Raw genomic sequence first — 22141 nt, 5'->3', positions numbered from 1 at the left:
GAGGGCACTAAATGCAGCGGTTGCTCTACACACAGTATTGCAAATTCCAGTGGGGAGCAGAACCACCCCGCTTGACCCCGAAGTGCAGCCCCACAAACAACGCAGAGTGGCGCTCAGCGAGACGCATGCGCTCTTGCAGACGCACGGGGAGGCGGGACTTGAGAGAAACCGACACAGTGCTCGGCCTCTCAGCTCTCTAGCTCCTCCCCCCTGTCCTGCCTTCTCTCTGAGTGGCTGCAAGGCTGCGGAGACAAACTTCCCATTGGCCGAGGCTGGAACGCCGATATCCGGTTTACGCTTCGGGCCGGCGCGCACGGAAGTAGCCATGGTGCGGTTCAAGCACAGGTAAGCAAGCCCTGCCGGGTCCCCGTGGCCCCTGGCTGTGGCCGCGCGCTTATCTCCCTCCCGCCGCAGGTACCTGCTGTGTGAACTGGTGTCCGACGACCCCCGCTGCCGCCTGAGCCTGGAGGACCGAGTCCTGGACGGCCTCGTACGGAACACGATCACCAGGGTGCACGGGACGTTTGGGGCGGCCGCCTGCTCCATCGGCTTCGCAGGTGCGAGGGCGCCGGGGGATCCTGGCGAACTGCGGGGTTTTGGGGAGGGGCAGGGGCCGGAGAAGGGAGAAAGGAAGAGCCAAGCCCAGTGCAACCTCTGTACGTTATCGGCCATTTAGGGGTCTGGACTCTCCTAACGGGAGGTATAGACGGGTTCAGAGTTAGGTGGAAATCTAAGAGCAGGGTCCCAAAAGCTGTAGGAGCTTGGGGCAGCTATTCTCTGCACCTCACATGTAAATCTCGGATAGTGATTGAACTTAACGTGAGAATCAGATGAGGGAAGCCGCTATAGTTAGCGAGCTATTATGTGACAGACTACATTGACATCACATGGCAAAAGCATGTGTTGTCAAAATTACCCCCGAAAAGCCCTTACATATCCAGTAAAGTACAGAATACGCGATTGTGTAATGCAGGGTAAGCTGGGGTAAAGAGGGGCTTAGATCCCAGGAAAGGGCCCTTCCTCCCGACAGCCACACAATTTAAATTCCCTCTTTTGTCATATATTTGAAATAGAATCCTGGAGAAATGCACATCACAGGTACACCTCTCCCACGTTAGGTGAGAGGCTGCTGGCTGTACAAGAACCTGCAGAGCTCAGGAAAGGGTTGCTTTCTGCTGAGTGACATTTCCTTCCCCAATTTATTTTACTATGGTCAGTGAATTAAGAGAGCATTTTAAATTCATTCACCAATTCTGAGCTGTGTGGGAGGTACTGGGCATTATTTCACTTCGGTGAGGGCCTGTCCTAAAATTTGATTTTTCCATCAGAAGCCTTTGTTTTTACCCACTAAGGCATGCATCACACACACCACTGCCTAGAACAGCCTAGCACATAGTGGGCTCTCAGTTATCCTAAGGATTTTAACCTGCTCCCGTAAGTCCAAAAGGTCTTCCAAAGTGTTTTTTTTTTTTCCTGTTATAGTGAGATACCTCAATGCCTATACTGGAATAGTGCTGCTTCGATGCCGGAAGGACTTCTACCAGCTTGTGTGGTCAGCGCTTCCTTTCATCACCTACTTGGAGAACAAAGGACACCGCTACCCTTGTTTTTTCAACACTCTGCATGTGGGAGGTAGGGGCAGAATATGGGATGGCTCTTGCTTTTCAGCAGGTAACAGGTGGTTTGTCCTGACTGGTGGGTTGGTCTTCCTGTCATCCCTCTGAGAAGATACTTGCCCCTAGCTCTGAGGGTCTTTGAGATAGGGATCTTTCATGAGCTGTTCAACATACAAAACCCTTTCCTGTGCCAGGTACAATCAGAACGTGTCAGAAGTTCCTGATTCAGTACAACAGGAGACAGCTGTTGGTCTTACTGCAGAACTGCACTGATGAAGGTAAGCAATGCCAGTCTAGCCCAGGACTGACTTCCAGCTGAGAGCCACACAGCTTTCATCTCTGCTCTGCCTGCCTGCCTTTGTCTAGGAGAGAGGGAAGCTATCCAGAAGTCTGTCACTAGAAGCTGTATGCTGGAGGAGGAGCCAGGCAAGGAACTTTCAGATAGTGACAGTGAGGAGGCTGCTGTGGCCATGGAGTGAGCCTCTGCCTACCACCCCACTGCACTAGGGGAAGGGTAAGCTTCAGCAGAATGCTGCTTCCTAACACTGAAGGAGGCTGCACTGTGCCCAGCCTCGGACTCACTTGTTGGAAATGGGACATTGTGGGAAGCAGTAGCAGCTCTCCAAACTGCATGGCTGCCAACCAGAGGACTCAAAATGGAGGGCTTACTCACTTTAAACAAACTCATGTCACCTTTGCCCCGGCTACCTATCCTTCCCTGGATAAGTGGTTCTGCAGGTTGTGAAGCCCCTGTAATTATAGGAATCTTTGTTATCTAATTGCCTGATGCAGAATAGGTTTAATAAATGTGTTTGGCTTCTGTAGCATTTTGTGTACTTAAAATTAAAAAAAGGGCTTATGGAGTTAACGTCTGGTCAAGTCTCTTTCCCCTCCATCCCTGGCCTTCTTGGAGACTGGCCTCTGTCCGATACTTGAATTTTGAACATTTGGTCTTCCACCTCCAGTCCCCAGGGCAGGTCCTTAAACAAACCAAGTCACTTAGAATAGAAGAATTAGTGCTTTTCTTGGAAAGGAAAAAAAAAAAAACCTGGCCTCAACTGATCTCTTTACTACAAAGCCAAGTAGCATCTGTCAACTTCTGGTAGTTTTCTACAGTTCTGACCCTTCCCCATTGGCTTTCACCTGCCTGGCATCTGAAAATAGGTGAGAATGCCACACTCAGTGTACACAAGTAGGAGGGGCAAGAGATACGTGATCAGGTTTGGTCTGCTACCTACTAATGACACTTCTAGGATGTCGTCTTCATAATCAAATGGATGTCACCCAAAGTCTTTATACATTTTACAGAAAAATAGGATTTTTGCTTCAATGTGCACCCTTATCTCAGGACTAGAACACCCTCATTTCACCTAGGAGAGTTCCTGACCTAGCATTTCTGAACTTTTATTAAGAATGGCAGGTTAAACCTAAGCCCAGCTAGAGCCTTTAGGCCTTAACTAGGAGAGGCATTATTATTCCATGAGAGCAGCATTCACTGCTCAAGATCACAGGTCCCTATTTAGTAACATATTGAAGAAGTAACGTATCTGACTGACCTGCAATGAACTCAAAAAACAAAACAAAAGCTCACGTTGCTTGTGCAGGTGATTTATTGCAACTATTTACCTTCACATTCTAGTACATCTAGAGATCACTTCATTAAGCAGCAAAAGAATTCACATCGCTCAAATTCAGCTCAAACCAAGGGATAAGACGACTGCTCTGGACAACAGGGAGGTAGTGGGCAACCCTGCTGATCCTAAGCCTACCCTGCTCTGCCTCCAGGTGCAACAGATTTCTCTGCTCCTACAACTAGGACCGCTGTCACTGGAAACAAATTTGATCCACTGACTGAGGGGTCCCAGGGCTTCCTTAGTTATGGACAGTTACAGCTTTCCTTCCTGGACTACCAACAGGCCACATTCAAGCAGCAAATCATCCCCCACACACACAAGTGCCAAGGACAACCTATTCCTCGAAACTGGCAACTGAGGTCTGGCACCACAGTCTGGCCATTTGTCAGAAGGAAAACTGAAATTCAAGCTGGGTGTCCTAAATCCGTTTTACTCCGTTTCTTTAATAGGAAAAAACTGAACAGGTAGAAAAGGTTTAACTATTTTTAAAGGACAAACTGACAGGTGTGCTAAAACCATGGTGCCCTGACACAAGATGTCAAGCAGAGCAGTGCTATACCTCTCTGGGCTGCTCCAAGGGATGCTGCAGGGACACACTCTTATTCTGAGTTAAGAAAAACTAAGTATACGTGGGTCAAAAAGACTAACCTGGCAGCAAACTAAAAACCTTGGCAGGAAGAGATCTCTTGTGAGTGTCAATACTTTATTTTGGTGTAAAGACGAGAAGCTGGAAAATACACTGTATTTAAAATTTTCTTGGTTCCCCCTCAGGTTGTTGAAACCCCCTCCCCGCCCCCCTCCCCTCCCCAGAGCTAATCTGTTCAAACTCAAATACTTAAAAATGACAGCAGCAAAACAAAAGCAAGGACAAAAGAAAACCAGATGGAGAAGGCTGCCTGGGCCAGTAGTGTCACTTGGTGTGGACGACTGAGGTGCTGAACAGCAGCTTCTGTTTCTGTTTTTTTCTTTTCTTGCCTCCTTTCTCTTCTAAATGGAAACACAGAAAGTTAGCTTAGCTCAGAATGTCATCCCCTTGTCCTCTGGCCAGTGTTCATCATTGAGAATCAGAGTGGTAGCTAAGAGTACACACTCCCTGCATTCAAATACCACCAGTCCTAGCACACACAAGGAGCCCTGGTGGCACAGTGGTTAAGTGCTCAGCTGTTAACCAAAAGGTTGGCGGTTCAAACCCACCAGCCCCTCCATGTGAGAAAAAAATGTGACCGTCACTTCCATAAAGATTACAGCCTTGGAAACCCTATGGACAAGTTCTACCTGTCCTGGAGGGTTGCTATGAGTTAGAATCAACTCGACGGCTGAGTAGCATATACTAGGTGGTCATCTTTGGGCAAGTCACTTCACCTATTTCTCAAATTTCCTCGTGTGTAAGGTGACAGTTATACCCCCCATTATGGCTGTTGGGAGAATAAGATTAGCACAGTGCTAGGCATACAGAAAGCACATCATAAACGTGAGCTGATTTTTCCCATCTAATAATGAACACTACAGAGTAAGGGTGGGCTCTGAGCCTGACTTTTCCATCTATTAGCCACCCTTTACCAATGCTGGATCCTCTAATGGAGGCAGGATCTACTCTCCACTGTCTCTTGGAAGGGGGAAAGAGAGTTCTCAGAATTTCACATCCAGGCCTCAAGAATCAATCTGACATGGCAAATAGGTGCTGTCTGATAAACCAAATGAAATGTGAGATGACATGACTATGTTGGGGACCAAGGCCCTGAAGGCTCAGGGGGAAAAGTGCCCAACCAGTGACTGCCACTGGCTCCCAACGGAAATGGAATACCTGTGTGGTATGTTTGACAACCCTGGGCTGAGCACCCCAGTTCTCTGCCCTCACCAGAGAGGGGGTCTGCAGTAGCTGGTGTGTCCAGTTTCATGAAGGCTGCTTCAATAGCTTGGCTGAAGGAATTCTGGAAACTGGGCACGGGAACACGGTCCGAGTTATCACTCTCCCCATCACTATCCACAGGGGCAGGAGGAACTAGGCTGTTCTCATCTAAAAAACACCAGTGTTAGAATTCTTGAAACAACTTTTACTAAAAGGAGCCAAACTCCCCCTTCACCAGAAGGGCCTCCTCACCTTTCTTTGGAGCAGTTTTGGGCCACACATCTGCTTTTGCTTTTCCAACTCTCAGCATCTACCCAAAGCGGGAAAGGAAAAAAAAAAGAATTTCAGTGCTTTGACTTCTTTTCCAGACTCCTACCTTGGCACTAACTGGTTAGGGGGACACAGAACTATCACCTTCGAAAAGGTCTTCAGGTACTTCTCTCCTTAACATGCCGTTTCAGTCATGTCCTCTCTACCCTGACCAATGGAACGGACAGTGAGACCCACAAGGTGGTAAACGAGAAGCTGTTTTGTTCCTTAGGAAATAAGACAGGTAAAGGACATTGCACAGAAGAAGCAAGAGGTTCTGAGTAAGATTCTCAACTGGGAATCCTGACTTTGTATCACTCCCTGCTCTGCCCTTCTTGGAATCCCCTAGAAACATCAACCTGTTGGCATAAGCAGTGTGTACCCTCCAATTTTAAAACAAAACCACCTGGGTTTTAGACTTTAGTTACTTAAGGCCATTAAAACTATTCTGAAATGGCTCCAGTGACCCTCATTACCTTTTGGGTTTTCTTGTCCCCGCAAATACAGTAAAATCAGAACAAGCCCTCTCCCCCTCACTGGCAACCCAAAGTCTTTCTGGGATAAATCCCTGCCCAAGGCGTTTTTTCCACCTCACTTGGCCAAGGCCAGCTGTGTAACTGTCAAGGGCCACTATAAGTCCCATCTGCCAAGTATGCCACGTAACACAATAAAGCAGGGTGATTTTTACTCCCGGAAATATATCAAAAGACAAGCCCCACAGAGCCCAAGCAGGCACGCCTTGTCCTGAAGTATGTGAACCCAAGTAAGGAATGCATATTCAAGATGATTTTGGTTGGCAGACATTGATTTTCTTGAATAACTTCATCATGTACCATTTGCATGATCTCCCTGGTCCCTGGACTTTGTGTCCAAACAGTATGCCATCTGAATCATCTTACCCCTAAAAGGTCATTAAAATATGTATCACCTATGTTTTATTCTTGCCAAAAATGTTTAACCTGAATCCAGTCACCAGGAAGTGACCACACAAATCCAAACTGTAAAATATTCTAGTAAACAACTGACCCATATGCTTCAAAAATGTCTGTGCCACGGAACGGGGGGTTTAAAAAAAAAAAAAGGGCAAGAGTAACTTATGAGTCAAAGACTAAAGATACCCAACAACTAAATTTAATGAGTGATCTCTGATTGGACCCTCAATTAAAAACAATAAAGGACACTGAGACAAATGTGGAGAGAGAAATATGAACTATATTACATATGATTTCACAAGATGAATTTCCTGTGTGATAATGATATCATGGTTATGTAAGAAAATGTCATTCTTTAGCATGTGTCTTTTATGTATTTGGGGGTAAAGTGTCATCCGTGAGGTCTCCAACTTATTTTCAACACCAGCACCAAAAAGGAAGGGGGGAGAGAAAACAAATACAGCAAAATGTTAACAACTGGTGAATTTAGGTGAAGGATATGAGTGTTAATTATACTAATCCTTCACCTCTTTGAGTTTGACGGTTTTCAAAATAAAGGTGGAAGGAAAGAAGCAGTGGCTGTAAAACAAAGCAAAACAAACGTAGGCATTTGGCATAACTCCTGGAAGCCATTTGCTGGTAACTGAACTTCTGAAGCCCAGAAGTTAAGTCTCAGGATAGCTCTCAAATTACACTGAAACCTCAGAGCCAGAACTCAACAAGACTGCCCTATTGTTCGTCTTGCAAGTTTCCCGCCTTTGCCAGGGTGCCTACCGTCTTACCACTTTTCTATCATTCATTTTAGTGGAAAATAAAATTTGAGTTTTCCTTCTCTGACAGATCTCTGCCTTTCACAGGTTCCGACTTTCACAGGCATTACATATTTCATTGTCCCCAACTTCAGGACCACACTAAAGTTCAGGTCCAGCTTGTTTCTCACTATAAACTGCCATTGAGAAACATCCCCATCAGCTCTATAGAACTGTTAAGCTAATGATTCCAACAGGGGCTCTTGGCAAGCTGTCCACCCATCTTCCTCAGCTATCTCAATGCTCCATGTCTTCCCCAAGAAAGCGGGCATGGCTAGTTACAGGATAACTAAGACAACCTTTCCCTTCCTAGAGTAAATAAGAGTGGTTTATTATATTTAATAGATAAATACCACACCTGAACCCGAGGTCCCAGACGAGTTCAAATTGATGTATCCCCAGCCCCTAGGACAGTGCCTGGCACAGACATATCCAATAATTGGTTAAATAAGTAAAATTCTAATTCACTCTCAGTTACTCTTGGCCTCTTTCCTGGGTAAGTCTAGGGTCGTATCTAACACCACGAGCCACCCTCTTAAGAAAGCCTCCCACGATCCTTAGGGTCAGTGCAACATTAGCCTTCAAGTCTCAGAGGGGATGTCCACAAACATCATCTGCTCTCAGCCAACTCTCTACTGCGTTCAACTCCGAATGGCAGTGAATGTTCCCTCACACCCATCAGATGATTCAGTTCATCCGGCTGTATTACAATGAGAGGCAAGAACCTCTGGATGAGGTTCTGGAAAAAATAAGCACTACAGTTCATGCTTCAGAAGCAAAAGATTTACCTGAGCAAAGGAAGGGAAGGGAGAGTCTTCTTCCAGACTCCCAACGCAGAATGAAGGACTGCTCTGACTGGCAGTCGGTGACAGAGGGGTCAGCAGAAAGTCTGAAAGGAAACCAGAGACCTGATTACATGAGTCAAGTTCCAAAGAGCTAGTGTCCTCTATACAAAGGAGATGAACTCTGAATCGGGTCTAGATTAACTACCAACTCCCCAAAAAAGCAACCCTGATCCAATCTTCAACTCTGCCATCTTCTTATAAAGCCAAGAACGTGGCCTATTAAGTGATCATATAAAGGTCAAGACCCCTTTGAGCCTCTGAATCCTGATCTCCCTACGATGTAGGGAGAAAAAGTTTCATGGTTATAACAGCGCTAGGGGTCACGGTGTAATCTATCTGCACAATAAGAAAAACCGTTTCCACATAGGCTGGCTCTCAAGACTGAGGTATTCTGTCATAGACTAGTTTTATATGGCTGGAAAAGCTCTAGGAAAAGGATATAAAATTCGGTCAGGTCCAGCCAGCAGATTTCTATGGCCTGTGAGTATTCAATTAGAATCTAAGACACATAACGCCAACATGAAGATGCAAACTTCCTAATACCTCTAATGGTAAGTAATACTCTCCGTCCCTACTGGCCTAGAGGTGAATACTTCCCACACATCAGTCTATTTACCGCCCTGATCACTGCCAGGAGGTAGAGGCCTAGTCTCTCTGCCAACAGCAGGCCCTTCTACAGTCAGCCAGGGCTGTTTAGGCCTTCTATTCCTAGGACCATCCGACCGATGTGCCTACGGAATACACTGAAGTCCATACCTCAAATTTCAGGAAAGCTAATATGTGAAAAGCAATCTTTCTACCAGAGAATGGGTACACTGATTGGACATATTCCTTCTCAGTTCAGTGGAAGGGCATCACGGTCATGCAATCTCCAGAGCGCCAGGTTCTAGTCCCTGCCACTAAGACCCTGCCTTCGCCTCAGCTCAGTCTCCACAGTGATAGGCATAGTTACCAAGAGTTTTAAATATTCTGGTCTTGGACATTTTGCCAAAGATGCCAGACAGAGAAATCTTAAGTATCATGAAGTATCTCCCAGACCAATGACAATCAGAAAAGATACCTCTGAAATTATAGTCAATAACACTTTAAAAGTGTTTAATTTCATAACACATTAATACATTCTTTCTCTATAAAATTCAGTAGACAGAATGCTAAAGGCCCCTTTGAACTACCTCTATATCCTGACATATGATGTATTTCATAGTATAAATACTATAATCTAGCCATTTATCTACTGGTAGGCTTTGTAAGCTGTTTCTTTTTTTGTTATTATAAACAATGTATAATAGGAACCATGTACAAAGATGCTCAGGCATACAGGGGATTATCTCAAAGGTAAAAACTAGAAATAAAACAGCTGGGTCACAGGGAAGACTTAGGTTAGAGCTAGGTTTAACCATCCTTGAGATTTCTGGAAGCTGGCAGAGCATAAAGTAGCTGATGGAGAGGTGAATCAAATGGCAAGAATCTGAGGTACCTCAGGAATATATCAACTACCCAAAGGTAAGGTTATTCGCCTGGAGACCACACCATGCCACAGGGTTGTAAATTCAGACACTAGTGCTTTGCTTAAGGTCTATGGCTAGTGGCTTGACTTCATTCTTCAAATTCCAACTCTATTTACCTACCTGCATGAGACCCGGGACTTCTGCTAAGAGGAGAAAGAGAGAAGGACCCATGGCCCTCGGTGCTGGTGGGACCCAAAGCAGAATCAGAAGAGCCAGTATAGGAATTGAAGGCAGGAAACTGCTGGAGATTCTCTAGAGGAATGTGGACTTCTGGGTCTGCAAAGGGAACACAAGACAGGCAGGTTCATTTACAGAACTTCTCAGTTCTTTTCTGACTACTGAGGAAAGTCCATATGCCTACCCCCAGGGTCTTGGAAAATGCAGAAGAACATCTGAAAACTCAAATTTGTAATAACTATCATTTTACAATATGTCTTTAATATAAAAACCTTGTTCTGCATATTCATAATTGAAGGTGTGTAATAAACATGAGGATTAATTATACTGTTCCCTCTACTTTTGTTTGAATATTTCCATAATGAAAAGTTAAAACAAAAAAAATCTAGTTCCTCAAACATCAGTTTTCTCAAAGTTTAGGACATGTACCAAACAGCTTCACAGTGTTAGGTCCCAGAGATGTACCTACTCCAGTCTTTGAGGTACAGTTTTATTACGTTTAGAAGAGAGCATTATGCTTTCCATGTGGAATGAAAATAGGGAACTCCTTTCCCTAGCCGAGGACTGATTCTAGGCAAGGAACATCCTTGTTTTCTGGTGGCTAACTAGGCCCTCATGTCTCACTTATTCCCTGGGTTCACTGAAGCTTTTGTGAGAGCACCAGATGTCAAGATTCTGTGCTTACTGGTAGACAGAGCTCTTGAATCTAACTCCCTGCATATACCTCCTAGTTTGTTAAGCTTGCTATTAAATCAGACACTCTTGGCAGAGCACATGGACTAACTATCCCCCCAAATTCTCAGATTTCCAATTCCCTTCCTCAGAACAGGTTTTTCACCCACCACACCAAGGCTGAATTTCATCTTAGCTCTTACTATGTGCTATGCATTTGACCTGTACTAACTTACTTAATTCTAACAGCAAGCCTGTGGAGGCAGTACTCTGATGATTCGCATATGGGAGCTGAAGAAAGCAAGGGCCAGAACTATGAACCCAAGCCATCTGGCTCTTCAGGCCCAGGCAATGAGCCTCTACACAACGATGCATAGCAGTACTAGTCGAAGGTGAGGGCTCCTGAACTTACACTTGCCCTGTTTCTTGTTCTCCTCCATCTCAATCCTGCGCTCTCGGCGGCGTTCCTCTCGAGCCTTCTTCTGACGCTGACGCTTCCTCTTCTCAATGTCATCTGTGGGTTGGTCAGGTTGTAAGGAGATGGACCCAGGACAACCTAGGCACTAACTTCTCCCAGTTAACTCACAGTCAAGCCCACACCCAGTGGGCCCAGCTGGAGGGGCTGAATGGATGGAGTGTGTCAGGAAGTTGAGTCTAACGACATAGTGCCTTAAGATTCCTCCCACACTGGGTTTCTAGCCACAAGAATCCCTGAACCCCACTATAAAGAGAAGTAAAGCAAAGGCATTCTCACCTGAGAACATCTCTAGAGTTTCCTTAGAGACTACAGGAGGCTGCAGAGCCAGTTCACAGATGCTGAACTCACAGGTGAGTGGCAAGTGAGAGAGGTATCTATGACGCTGCCGAACATCCTAGTTAGAAAAGGGACCAACATGCAAATGAGATCTGGCCTAACTGAGAGCAGAGGTTTCCAACCCAGACATCCAACAGTATACACTCACAGTCAGCACTGGGGCTCAAAACAGTAGTACTCAAGTTACCACCATTTTGAAGAGACAAACAGAAATTGTTACATACCCTACAAGGAGAAAGAATAAGCAAACAAAACCAGATTTTTGGTTTGTGCTGCAAATAAGTGGTCTGAGCCTCCTAACAAATGATCTAAAACTCATTAGTTGTTTCTGGTTTTCTGGGCTCCACAGTTGAGGGAGAACAGGAAATATAAGAGTATTTGTTGGCAAAGGATCTGTGAACCATGGACAGTACTAATGATAACTGGGAAGGAAGAGCAAGTCAATTTCCCTGGTGAATGAAGACTGACCCAAAATAGTAAAAACGAAGCCATCAATTTAAGTTTGATTTTCTTTTTCCTGCGTATGTTTTGATGGAAAATTTACACTGCTCAAAGAATCTCTAATTTTGAGGCTTATAACACACTTGTGATTGATATAAGGGACAATTCCCAAAGCTAAAATTCACATAATACTAGACAATAATTCTCAGGTGTTTTCTAAGCTAAGGATATATTGCAAAGTCTGCATAACCTAGCTTAAAGTGATGATACAATGAAGATCACTCCATATTTTTCTGGCCATTTCTCCCAAGCAATGAAAAAGAAAACAAAAAATCCATCTTGAATGAAACTAGGAGACATCTACATTCCCAAACTACAATAAAAGAACCTGAGAAGCAGAGAGCAGTGGTAGCTGACCTAACCAGCCCAAGGAAATCTGCTGGCGTGATAAGGGAACACTATCTATCTTTAAAAAAAAAAAAGCCACGGACAGCATCACTGATAAAATTGATTTAAAATTACAAAAACTGAAGGTCTGTGGACTTAGGTCTGCTTGGTCTGTAAGACTGAGTGAGCGCCACTCCCCACGCTCTGCTCCTAAAGCAAGGCGCTTACCTCAGACATGGAGTACCCAACAATCTCCACCACAGTTGCCGAGATCTTCTCAGGGCTCTGCTCCAGACTGCCATACTCCCGCACGAGGCAGCGCACGTTCACAGGGTGCAGGAACATGTGTTGCCCATCCTCCGCTGAAGACAAGAGGTTCTGTCACACAACCATCTTGGCCAGCACTCGGGACAGGGCCCCTCCTTATAGCTAGGCCTGCCTCTCCACCCCATGCCAAGAGACACAACACATTCAATGCCCAGGACCTACAGGAGATACTTCCTTCTGCTTGAGAACCAAATCACCTCGCTGAAGCATCTCCATGGCGACCAAGCCCTCCTACTCGGGAACCCTTACCTTGGTAAAAGTAGTAACAAGGAGAGCTGCTCGGGTGTGTGATGCCGGGCTTGGTGATGGGTTCCTGCTGGCTGGACTCAGTACAAGTGGTCCCTTCCCCAGGATTGTCATTTGCTAACTCTGAGTCATCACATGCCTCTGACAACCCCTCAGGCTCCAGTTCAGATGCTGCTTCCTCTTCCTCTACCAGAGGGAGAGCAAGAGGACGAGAAGAGTCCAGAGAACAAACCTCCACGGTTTCTTCATCAAAAGCAGACAGATACTCTAGCACGCCCTGTTGGAACAAACTCTACGTCAACACAAAGTACATGTCCTGCTTTCAGGAAGCAACGTGGGAAAGGTAGGCCCAAGAACCAAGCTCTCTGGGTTTTTATCTTAGCTGTCACACTCACTGATTTAATGTCTCTGGAGAAAGAACTACTAAGACAGGAAATACTGGTTGTCCCCTCTACTCTCAAAGAAGTTCAGGTCTCACAAAACAGTGCCTACCGCTCAACAGCATCATTTGAGGAACAGCAGCCATTCAGTATGTAACATGGGCACACTAACCTTCCTGGGTTGGAAAACGGGCTCCTTCGCCAAGGGAGCCATCAGCACCAGTTGTTCCAGGGCAGCCACGACACCAGTGACCTCTCCTCTGTTTTCAGCCAATCCTGACAGAGCCTCCTCCCGAGTCTAAGGTCACCAAAGAGAAGACCAGAAAGCTAGGTTTCTAGAAACACACTTTAGTTTGAAAGCCAAGGGCTTAAAACAGCCTCTCTCAACAGAAACAAATATTAAAAGGTAACAAGACCCTCATCGCTAACAAGTGGCCATCTATGATGCATCAATGAGTCTCAACCCACCTGGATCAAAGAAGAACGAAGAACACCAAGCTCACAAGGTAATTATGAGCCCAAGAGACAGAAAGGGCTACACGAACTAGAGACTACATCATCCTGAGACCAGAAGAACTAGATGGTGCCCGGCCACAACCAATGACTGCCCTGACAGGGAACACAACAGAGAACCCCTGAGGGAGCAGGAGAACAGTGGGATGCAGACCCCAAATTCTCATAAAAAGACCAGGCTTAATGGTCTGACTGAGACTAGAAGGACCCCGGCGGTTAGGGTCCCCAAACCTTCTGTTGGCCCAGGACAGGAGCCAGTCCTTAAGCCAACTCATCAGACATGGATTGGACTGGACAATGGGTTGGAGAGAGATGCTGATGAGGAGTGAGCTACTTGCACCATGTGGACACTTGAGACTATGTTGTCATCTCCTGTCTGGAGGGTACATGGGAGGGTAGAGGGGGTTAGAAACTGGCAAAATGGTCACGAAAGGAGAGACTGGAAGGAGGGAGTGGGCTGGCTCATTAGGGGGAGAGTAAATGGGAGTATGTAGTAAGGTGTATATAAGTTTATATGTGAGAGATTGACTTGATTTGTAAACTTTCACTTAAAGCACAATAAAAATTATTTAGAAATATATATATATATATGGAATCAAAAAAAAAAAAAAAAAGGTAACAAGACACAATGGAATGGGTTAGGTACTTAAAATCCTCACTCTTTACGGGAAACATGAAGCACAATGCCCGTTTCACTCCTCAACCTCCTGGTAAAAGCTTCTGGTGTTCACAAAGGATGATATCCTGCTCAGAATCTTTGACAGTGACAACAATTCTATAAAAAAAGCTTCCTGAATAGAGGACTAAGAACATATATCTAGCCTTCTAGGTTTTACACACTACACTCAGATAGTAGGAGGCAGGAGTTTGGCCAAATCACACCTCAACATGGACAGACCTACTTTTGTATAACTTTTCTTCTAACTAAAATGGCATTTGAACAAATACTTCTACAGAGTAGAAAGAAGATAAAAAATACACAGGGCCCTGCCCAAGGAGGTTTTACGTATCAGAGAGAGAGGAATTCAAATACCAGCTTCAACCTGTATGTGTCTTAATCAAATTACCTAACCTATGATTCCATTTCCTCACCCATGAAAGGGGACAGTTGTATATACCACACTGGAATACGAAGTTTAACTAAGATAAAGCATAGTGCTTAGCATAGGGTCTGCCATATGCTAATCACACAATGAGGACTTTTATTGTTTTAAATTTAGATCAGTGTTTCTTGAAGTGTGGTCTGGGAAGGAGTAGCATTGAAATCACCCTGAAACCTATTATAAGGGAAATTACTGAGCCTGACGAGCCCAGACCTACTGAATCAATCTCTCAGGGTGGGGCACAAGAGCCGATGCTTTGGATACTTGTTAAAATTCAAGAATCCCTGTTGTAGACTGGACCTAGGAAATTCTGTATTTTGATAATTCTTACTACTCCAAGATCCTTAGCAGGTACTGCTAGGATGTGCTGGGCTGGCCACAACACTTCCTCCACAATCTCTGTCAATCTCTAAACAAATCCAAGTGTTCTCCTAGAAAACAAAAAACCCACCTGGCTTAACTAAAAACACAGCTATCCTTAGAAACTCCATTGTCACAATTAGTTATAAAATGAGTCATTCTGACTTGCTCCTTTCAGCTTAAGAGCTCAGCCCCCCAGCAGAGAGTGGCAAGGTTTAGCAGCTCTGATTTCCCATTTCTGGTGCACCATCTCACCTTGAGCTCCTGGATAGCTGCCTCAATAAAGCACGACTCGGGGGTGTGCTGCTCCTCTGCCAGTTGCTGCTCTAGTGCCACTTTCTCCTCCAGAACCACCCGGTGCAGCACCTGCTCCTTAGAGGCCAGCAGCAGCTTGGAGTACTGGCTGTGCTGTTCATCTACAAGAAAGCCAGCAAGATTGAACAACTGCAACACTCAAAGCTCGTGATGGCGGAGCTAAGCAGGAACTTTCATATATAGCTTTTTATCTGGGGGTGAAGACACAATAACTCAGAATAATTTCCTGAAACATAAGAACACCTTTAAGATAAAATTTATACCTCTGACCCTATAATACAAGCAATCTCTCCTAAGGAGACCAGAGATGCAGTAAGAAATTGGAACCAAACATAGCGTTCATTAATTACCGCACTGCCCGTAATATCAGAAAAGCTGAAACTAGTCAGTTAAAATAACAATAAAGGAATAGTTAATCACGTGAATAGTAGGCTCATTAAACAAAACTTTGCAGACACTAAAAATGGTTTTCCAAGAAGGAGGCATTTAGCAACAGGGAATCTCCAAGACTGGGTGGGCACAGTGCCAGATACTCTTCAACAAAGCCTTACAAAATGAAAATTTGAAATATATGTACAACTAAACCAAGCCTGAAACCAAGAGTCAAATCAACCTCTGTAAACTCCATCCTAATAAACCAGAAGCCCAGGGCCAATATGAAAATGCCAGAACCGGCTTACCCAAAGGCTGTATTTCTGACACTAGAAAGATATCTTCAAGAGCCTTAGAGGGTGTGCTTGGGGTTATTTGCCCCCGAAGTTAATAGAACTTACCTCCTAGATGAATGGGGTGATCTACATTCATCCACTTGGATTTCGGCAAGGCCACCAACACACCTTTCTCCCTCTTCATCAGCTGCATTGTAATAGTATCACCGACAACATACTGACGTGACTCTGTGGCAACAACACTGTAACATGGACATTTAGACATAGCAAGGCCAGGAGTTATCCGACTGGAGTCTAATCTAGTCAATGCCTCAATCTCACCTCTTGAGATCCTTCTTATGCACAGAACTGTAACAGATGGGACATTTACTCCAGGTCTTCTCACTCAGTGAAAGATAGTGCAGGATGCATGCCCAGCAGAAGATATGTCCACAACGGGTTATCTTGGCTGCAGTAGGTGGATACAGGCATATTGGGCAAGACGGCACTTCATGACTACAAATGCGCTGAAACAAACCACCACCACAGTTTCACTTTTAGAATTGGCTAAAGCCCCTCCTCTCCCATCCCTGTACATCTCTACTCAACAACACATCTTCCAAACATTATTCAACAATGCAGGTATACGGAAGAGGGCACTTTAAGCAAATCATTAAGGAAACTGTAACAATGGTTTAGTATAATAAAACTACATAAGAGGTATTTCTGGGTTCTATACCAAGGGAAAGGAGCCCTGGTGACACAGTGCTTAAGCCTTGGCTGGTAACCAGAGGTTGGTGGCTCGAACCCACTAGTTGCTCTGCAGGAGTAAGATGTGGCAGGCTTTGGAAACGCTGAGTTTCTTGGAAACTGGAAACCTAGTTTTACTCTTTCCTATACAGTTGCCATGTGTTGGAATTAACTTGATGGCAACGGGTTTGGTTTTTTAGTTTTACAGCAAGTGAAAACATGACTGTAATCACTATATGACCCCATTTACATAACAAAATTTAATATATACACATACATATAAATGCATAAAAAAGATATGGAAAGAATTTACCAGTATTTCCATGAAGAAAGTTAATGAGGACTTTGATTTTGTGTGATTCTCTATTTTGTTAACCAATGTACATGAAACTTAAGTGTTAGCAGAACTGAAGTTTAATAGCCACAGAAAGAAATTTTGGTCTTTAAATGTCACTCCAAGATGAGGCTCTATATTTTCATAGTAACAGGAATCCAGGCATTGGGGCCAAAGAAAAATAAAAGCCTGCTCCCAAAGCACCTGTCAGTATGAATGTTACTCTATGTCAGGATTAGCTAGGGGATACCTAGAGCCCGTAACTTCAATAGAAACAGTGGCTTTGACGCAAGTGCAGCTGTGTGGCTTATTCACCTACCACAAGGCTTAGCCCAGTTTATTATTATTTGAAGTGGCTGTCAATGAAGCAATGCCCCATGTAGCAAGCCCATCCTGAGTGTCAGGAGGGTAACCAGTATCCCTCAGATTCCCCTGGTTACTACTTCCCAGCAGGTATGAACAATCCACAGCTCTGCTCAGGTACCTTCACATCAGAGCCTTTCAACACCCCACCCCTGCAGGCCAGCGCCAATTAAAGTCACAAGCTGAACTCTAGGAGAAACCATGGACTGATCTCTGGGAAAATGTCTACCATAAGGCCATGTAGGAAAGGGCATCAGCAGTGAGCACAGCCAACAGCTGCCACGTCCCCCAGCCCATTCCTTTAGTTCTCTTTCCCATTAACAACTCGTAAGTTTAGCTGAGCTACTCACCACTTGTTCCACAAAGTCCCAGTTGACTAAGGTATCAGGATCAGCAAAATGAGCTGTGTAGTCTTGGTTTTCAGACACCACAAACTGGCAGCTAGAAAGAGGGAGGAAGACAAGGAAAAGGCAGTCTGTGAGAATCCACCACCCAGCCCTCAACAGAAATTCATCATCTCGTCACTAAGAATTCAAACGTAGGCCATTAGCAGCCATAGTGAAGCACTGTACAAGGACTTCAGCCTCAGTGCCGAGCCCTGGCTCTGGAGGAAATCCAAAGGCTCAGCGGGTAGGAGTTTAAGTCCATGAACTTGGATTCTTTTGCTTCCAAGCCCAGCCAAGTTCCCTGTAGGCCGCCCTGGAACTAATATTAATCCAGACTATGGCTCCAGCAACCAGCAGGAAGCCAGATTTCCACTCTCATCCCCAGGAACTTGGCTAGTCTTCAAGGCAGTAGAAAAGACTGTGCTCATTCAATCACTTAAGTATCAGTTTACATAGGTACAAAACGACTACTTCAGTCTGGATACCAGGTCAAATCTTATATAATTAATTCCATACAAAAGGAAATAAAAAGGAACCAGTATTTGGGTAAATGTGTGCCAACCACTTCAATTTATTGTCATTTAATTCTCCCTTAAATAATTTCCTCATCTTTATAGATGAGAAGTTGAATCTCAACATGGTTAGGTAAACTGCCCAAAGTCAAAGGCCAAATCAAGATCCAAATCTCGGACCAATTCCAAAGCAAATACTTTCTACCTCGTTATAATACTAAAGACACTTATTTACTTAGCATTATATTCTTTTAAGTATGAAGAACATCCGCCAAGATTTCAGCACTTGCAAAAACAAAACAAACCAGATCAACTCCTACAGCAGTTTAAAGGAAACCTCCTCACAGTTGACAAACACTCAGAGAGGCTCAATTTCACTTTTCTCATAAGAGTAGCTATACTCACTTGGCCTGTAAAAAGAGTTCCTTGTTAAAAGGCTTATGTCCCCACTTGTTCCTTTTTCCCCAGCTGCCATGTCCACTGCCTTCGAAGTGACCCGCCTGGCCACGGGGTTCAAAAGTGAAATTCAACAAGTGGTTCAGATTGATCTTCTTAGGACCAGAGAACTGGGCAGGGCTAAACTCTGCCCGTTGAGCCTCTGCTACCTAGAAAGGACAAGAATGAACCAGTATTTTAGATTAGGATGACAATGACTTATAGTAGACACACAACTCCTCGTACATGGCTTAAAAAAGAAACCATACAAAACACAGGCTTCAATTAAACAATCTTCCTAGGAGGGGGTAAGGTGAAAGCCTACCCTAGGCTTGGATGGGAGTAGAGAGGAAGGAAAAAGAGCCTTTAGCATGCAATTAAACTGTTTAGTCTGTCTGCTAAGTGGCAATTAACCATTAAATAACAAACCCCAGCATGAACTCCTCTAGCTATCTTGAAGTACCAAAATTTACTTCTTGTTGTTAGTTGCTATCAAGTTGGTTCTGACTCACAGCAACCCCATGTACAACCGAACAAAATGTTGTCCAGTCCTACACTATCTTCACAATATTTGGTAAGCTCAAGTCTACTGTTTTTCATCCACTGTGTACGCAAGTGCCTTCCAACCAAGGGGGCTCATCTTCCAGCACTTATCAGACAATATCCTGTTGTGATCTATGGGGTTTTCATTGGGTCATCTTCAGAAGTAGATCGCCAGGCCCTTCTTCCTAGTCTCTTAGTCTAGAAGTTCCACTGAAACCTGTCCACTATGGGTGACCCTGTTGGTATTTGGAATACTGAAGGCAGAGCTTCCAGCATCACAGCAACATGCAAGCCACCAAAGTACAACAACTGACAGACAGGTGATGGGAAGATTTACTCACTGAATTAATTTTTCAACTGTCCTATAGGACTCTTACACCTTCACTCTTGTTAGCTACCTGTTCTCTGGTTTGCTTCTGGCAGTCTGTGGAGCCACACTCTGGAGGCAGCTTGCAGGCAGCTGCTAACTACCAGAGACCTGTCTCAGACACATACTGCTATTCACTGTTAATTAAAACTGACAGAATTAGAACATGTAGGCAAAATAGCTGTTCAGAAAAAAACCCAATCAGCAGATTCAGAAACAGTTTAGAAAGTGGCAAAAACTACATATGAGAAATATCACTTGCACATGATGATGGGAAAAAAAAAAAAAAAATCACATCATTTCAGCCCTCTTAACATTCCCAAGGTGAAGCAGTACAAATAATGTGGGCATTTTCTTACCTCCTTTTCCCACTTGATATTATAAACGCTTTGCCATGTCACTAAATATTAGTATACAGTCACTTGAAATGGCTAGATACCATTACATTACCTGGGTATACTATCGCAGGACACAGATTAAAGCTTTTCCACTGTAACAAAATAACACTGCGATAAGCACCCTTCTGGATAGCTCTTTCTGCACATATTTGGGCATCTACAATTATTTCTTTTGAGTGTACAGGGAGAATTAGGGTCCAAAGGAAATGCAAATTTAAGACTTTCGCTGCACATGCACATACATGACAAAGAATCTAATGGTACAAAAAGGATATGATGAGAAGTACTTTCTATTCTAGAGGCAATAAGTATATGCTTTGAGATATCCTGTGCATACAGAATCACAGTGTATGCCTTTTAAAAATATAAATGGTGGCATACTATACACCTTCCTTATTGATCTTAACAGATCTTGCAGATAATCCCACCATGTCCTATATTCTTTTTATGTACATCACCACAGGAAGCCCAAGACGTCCAAGTCCCTTATCTAGAATCCTAGACTCTCATCTCCATATGACTCTGTCCATCACCTAACCAGACAATCTTTCACCTCCAATGCCCCAAACTTAGATAAGAGTTTGTGCTCAGTCAGCAGAATACCCCGCATTCTCAACTTTCTATCTTCACCCTGCTGTCTTTGCTAGCTCACTGTCACTCTCTCATTATAATTCCTGATTATCCATCCAATACCCTGACCTCTCAGTTCTTGACTTCCTCTCCAGCAATTAGCTTGCTCTCTACCGCATCTCAGTCTCCAACTCCTAGGGTCACACCTTGTAGAGTTGTGCTGTCCAACACAGCAGTCACTAGCCTGGTGCAGCTACTGAACACTTGAAATGTGGCCAAAGTCACACGCTGAAATAACATTTGAGATAAAGACTGAGTTAAATACATTACAATTTCACCCATTTCTTTTTTACCTTTTTAATGTGGCTACTAAAAAATTTAAAATTACATACGTGGCTCACATTTATTTCTACTGGACTGCGCCGTTCTTTAGTCTAGACTGTGCCCCTTCCAGATTAATTTTGAACATCTCACTTTGCAACCAGCAACTCACTTTTTCTAGTTTGTTCCCTTTATTCCTGAGTCCAACAATTCTTCACCCCCACTCAGATCTTCAAAATAGTGATTTCCATCTCCCTCCACATCATCTTCCCTTATTTGGCTTAGAACCATGTCCCGTTGCTCTTCTTCTCTTCGTCCATGTACTCACCTGACAAACTCCTCCCCTGATTAGGTCAACTCTCTGCCTGTGCCACACCAGCACCAGAGCAGGTGACCATGGCTGAAGAACACACTCACACTGACTGGTTTCACTGAAGTAGATCCTTCTGCTGCCTGGTATTAGCGCTATAATGCTATTACACTTCCCTAGTTCATTTATTCCCCCTCTCCCAGATAATTCCTTCATTCCTTTTCATTCCTCGGGCTTCCAAGCCTCCTCTCTCAGCTCACCGTACACATTTCACTGAGAAAATAAAGACAATCAGAAAAGAACTCCTATGCCCTCCTAGCAACACTCTGCCTTCCCCTTTTTTCACTGGGGTTGACTACACCAACTCCTCCATTTTGCACTGGATCCCAATTCCTCTCTTACTCAAGGGCACTGTTCCAGCAGTTCTCTCCCTCTTTCTCCTGCATCAATTATTCCCTCTCACTGGGTCAATCCTATTAGCAAAGATGTGCTTTAATTTCTGTAATCTTAAAATCCCTATTGATCTCACACTCCCCCTCAGGCTACTGCCTCACTTCTCTGTCTCCCTTCAGAGGGAAGTCACTAAAAAGTATTGTCTATGCTTGTTATTTCTTCCCACCCTCCCATTCTCTCTTGAATCTATGCCAATCAGGTTTTTGTCCTCACTACTCCACCAAAACAGCTCAAGGCCAAAGACCTACCTCCACATTTTCAACTCAAATTGTCAACTTCCAGTCCTAATTTTAGCCCACCTGCGGTACTTGACAAAGCTGACCACTTCTTTCTTATACTTCGCTTGAAGAACAACACACACTCTCTGTTCTCTTCCTTCCTCAGTGACCATTTCTGCATTGTTCTCTTTTGCTGGTTCCTCATCACCCTGACTGTGAACTCAGTCCTTGAACCTATTCATTTTTTGCTATACTCACTCCTTAGTTCCATAGCTTTAAACACCAACTATATTGTTC

General features: G+C 44.2%; 2 protein-coding genes across 5 annotated transcripts in view; one reads left to right on the top strand and one right to left on the bottom strand.

Moving 5' to 3' along the window:
• The first annotated feature begins 256 nt into the window (after window positions 1-256).
• On the top strand, window positions 257-3777 carry POP5 (POP5 homolog, ribonuclease P/MRP subunit). Its single transcript, XM_003419257.4, has 5 exons — window positions 257-345; window positions 415-557; window positions 1483-1632; window positions 1811-1894; window positions 1983-3777. The coding sequence occupies exons 1-5, from the start codon at window positions 326-328 to the stop codon at window positions 2093-2095; spliced, it is 510 nt and encodes a 169-aa protein (XP_003419305.1). The 5' UTR covers window positions 257-325; the 3' UTR covers window positions 2096-3777.
• The window catches only part of RNF10 (ring finger protein 10), a 33598-nt gene continuing 14660 nt past the window's right edge, over window positions 3204-22141 (bottom strand). The window contains exons 3-17 of one of the 4 annotated variants that reach the window (XM_064272290.1): window positions 18635-18834; window positions 17682-17772; window positions 16227-16411; window positions 16011-16147; window positions 15178-15338; window positions 13119-13244; window positions 12570-12843; window positions 12222-12355; window positions 11106-11223; window positions 10764-10865; window positions 9623-9778; window positions 7938-8038; window positions 5352-5409; window positions 5055-5267; window positions 3204-4237 (exon numbers count right to left, since the gene is read on the bottom strand). In XM_064272290.1, the coding sequence (XP_064128360.1) occupies window positions 4161-4237; window positions 5055-5267; window positions 5352-5409; window positions 7938-8038; window positions 9623-9778; window positions 10764-10865; window positions 11106-11223; window positions 12222-12355; window positions 12570-12843; window positions 13119-13244; window positions 15178-15338; window positions 16011-16147; window positions 16227-16411; window positions 17682-17772; window positions 18635-18834 (2133 nt within the window). In that variant the 3' untranslated portion in view covers window positions 3204-4160. The remainder of the gene's footprint in view (window positions 4238-5054; window positions 5268-5351; window positions 5410-7937; window positions 8039-9622; window positions 9779-10763; window positions 10866-11105; window positions 11224-12221; window positions 12356-12569; window positions 12844-13118; window positions 13245-15177; window positions 15339-16010; window positions 16148-16226; window positions 16412-17681; window positions 17773-18634; window positions 18835-22141) is intronic. The other 3 variants (XM_064272291.1, XM_064272293.1, XM_064272292.1) reach the window with 3 other exon arrangements.

The sequence above is a fragment of the Loxodonta africana genome, chromosome 19 (assembly GCF_030014295.1).
Source record: "Loxodonta africana isolate mLoxAfr1 chromosome 19, mLoxAfr1.hap2, whole genome shotgun sequence".
Lineage (NCBI taxonomy): Eukaryota > Metazoa > Chordata > Mammalia > Proboscidea > Elephantidae > Loxodonta > Loxodonta africana.
Note: the sequence above shows the minus strand (reverse complement) of the source record. Positions and strands in the feature narration are given on the sequence as shown.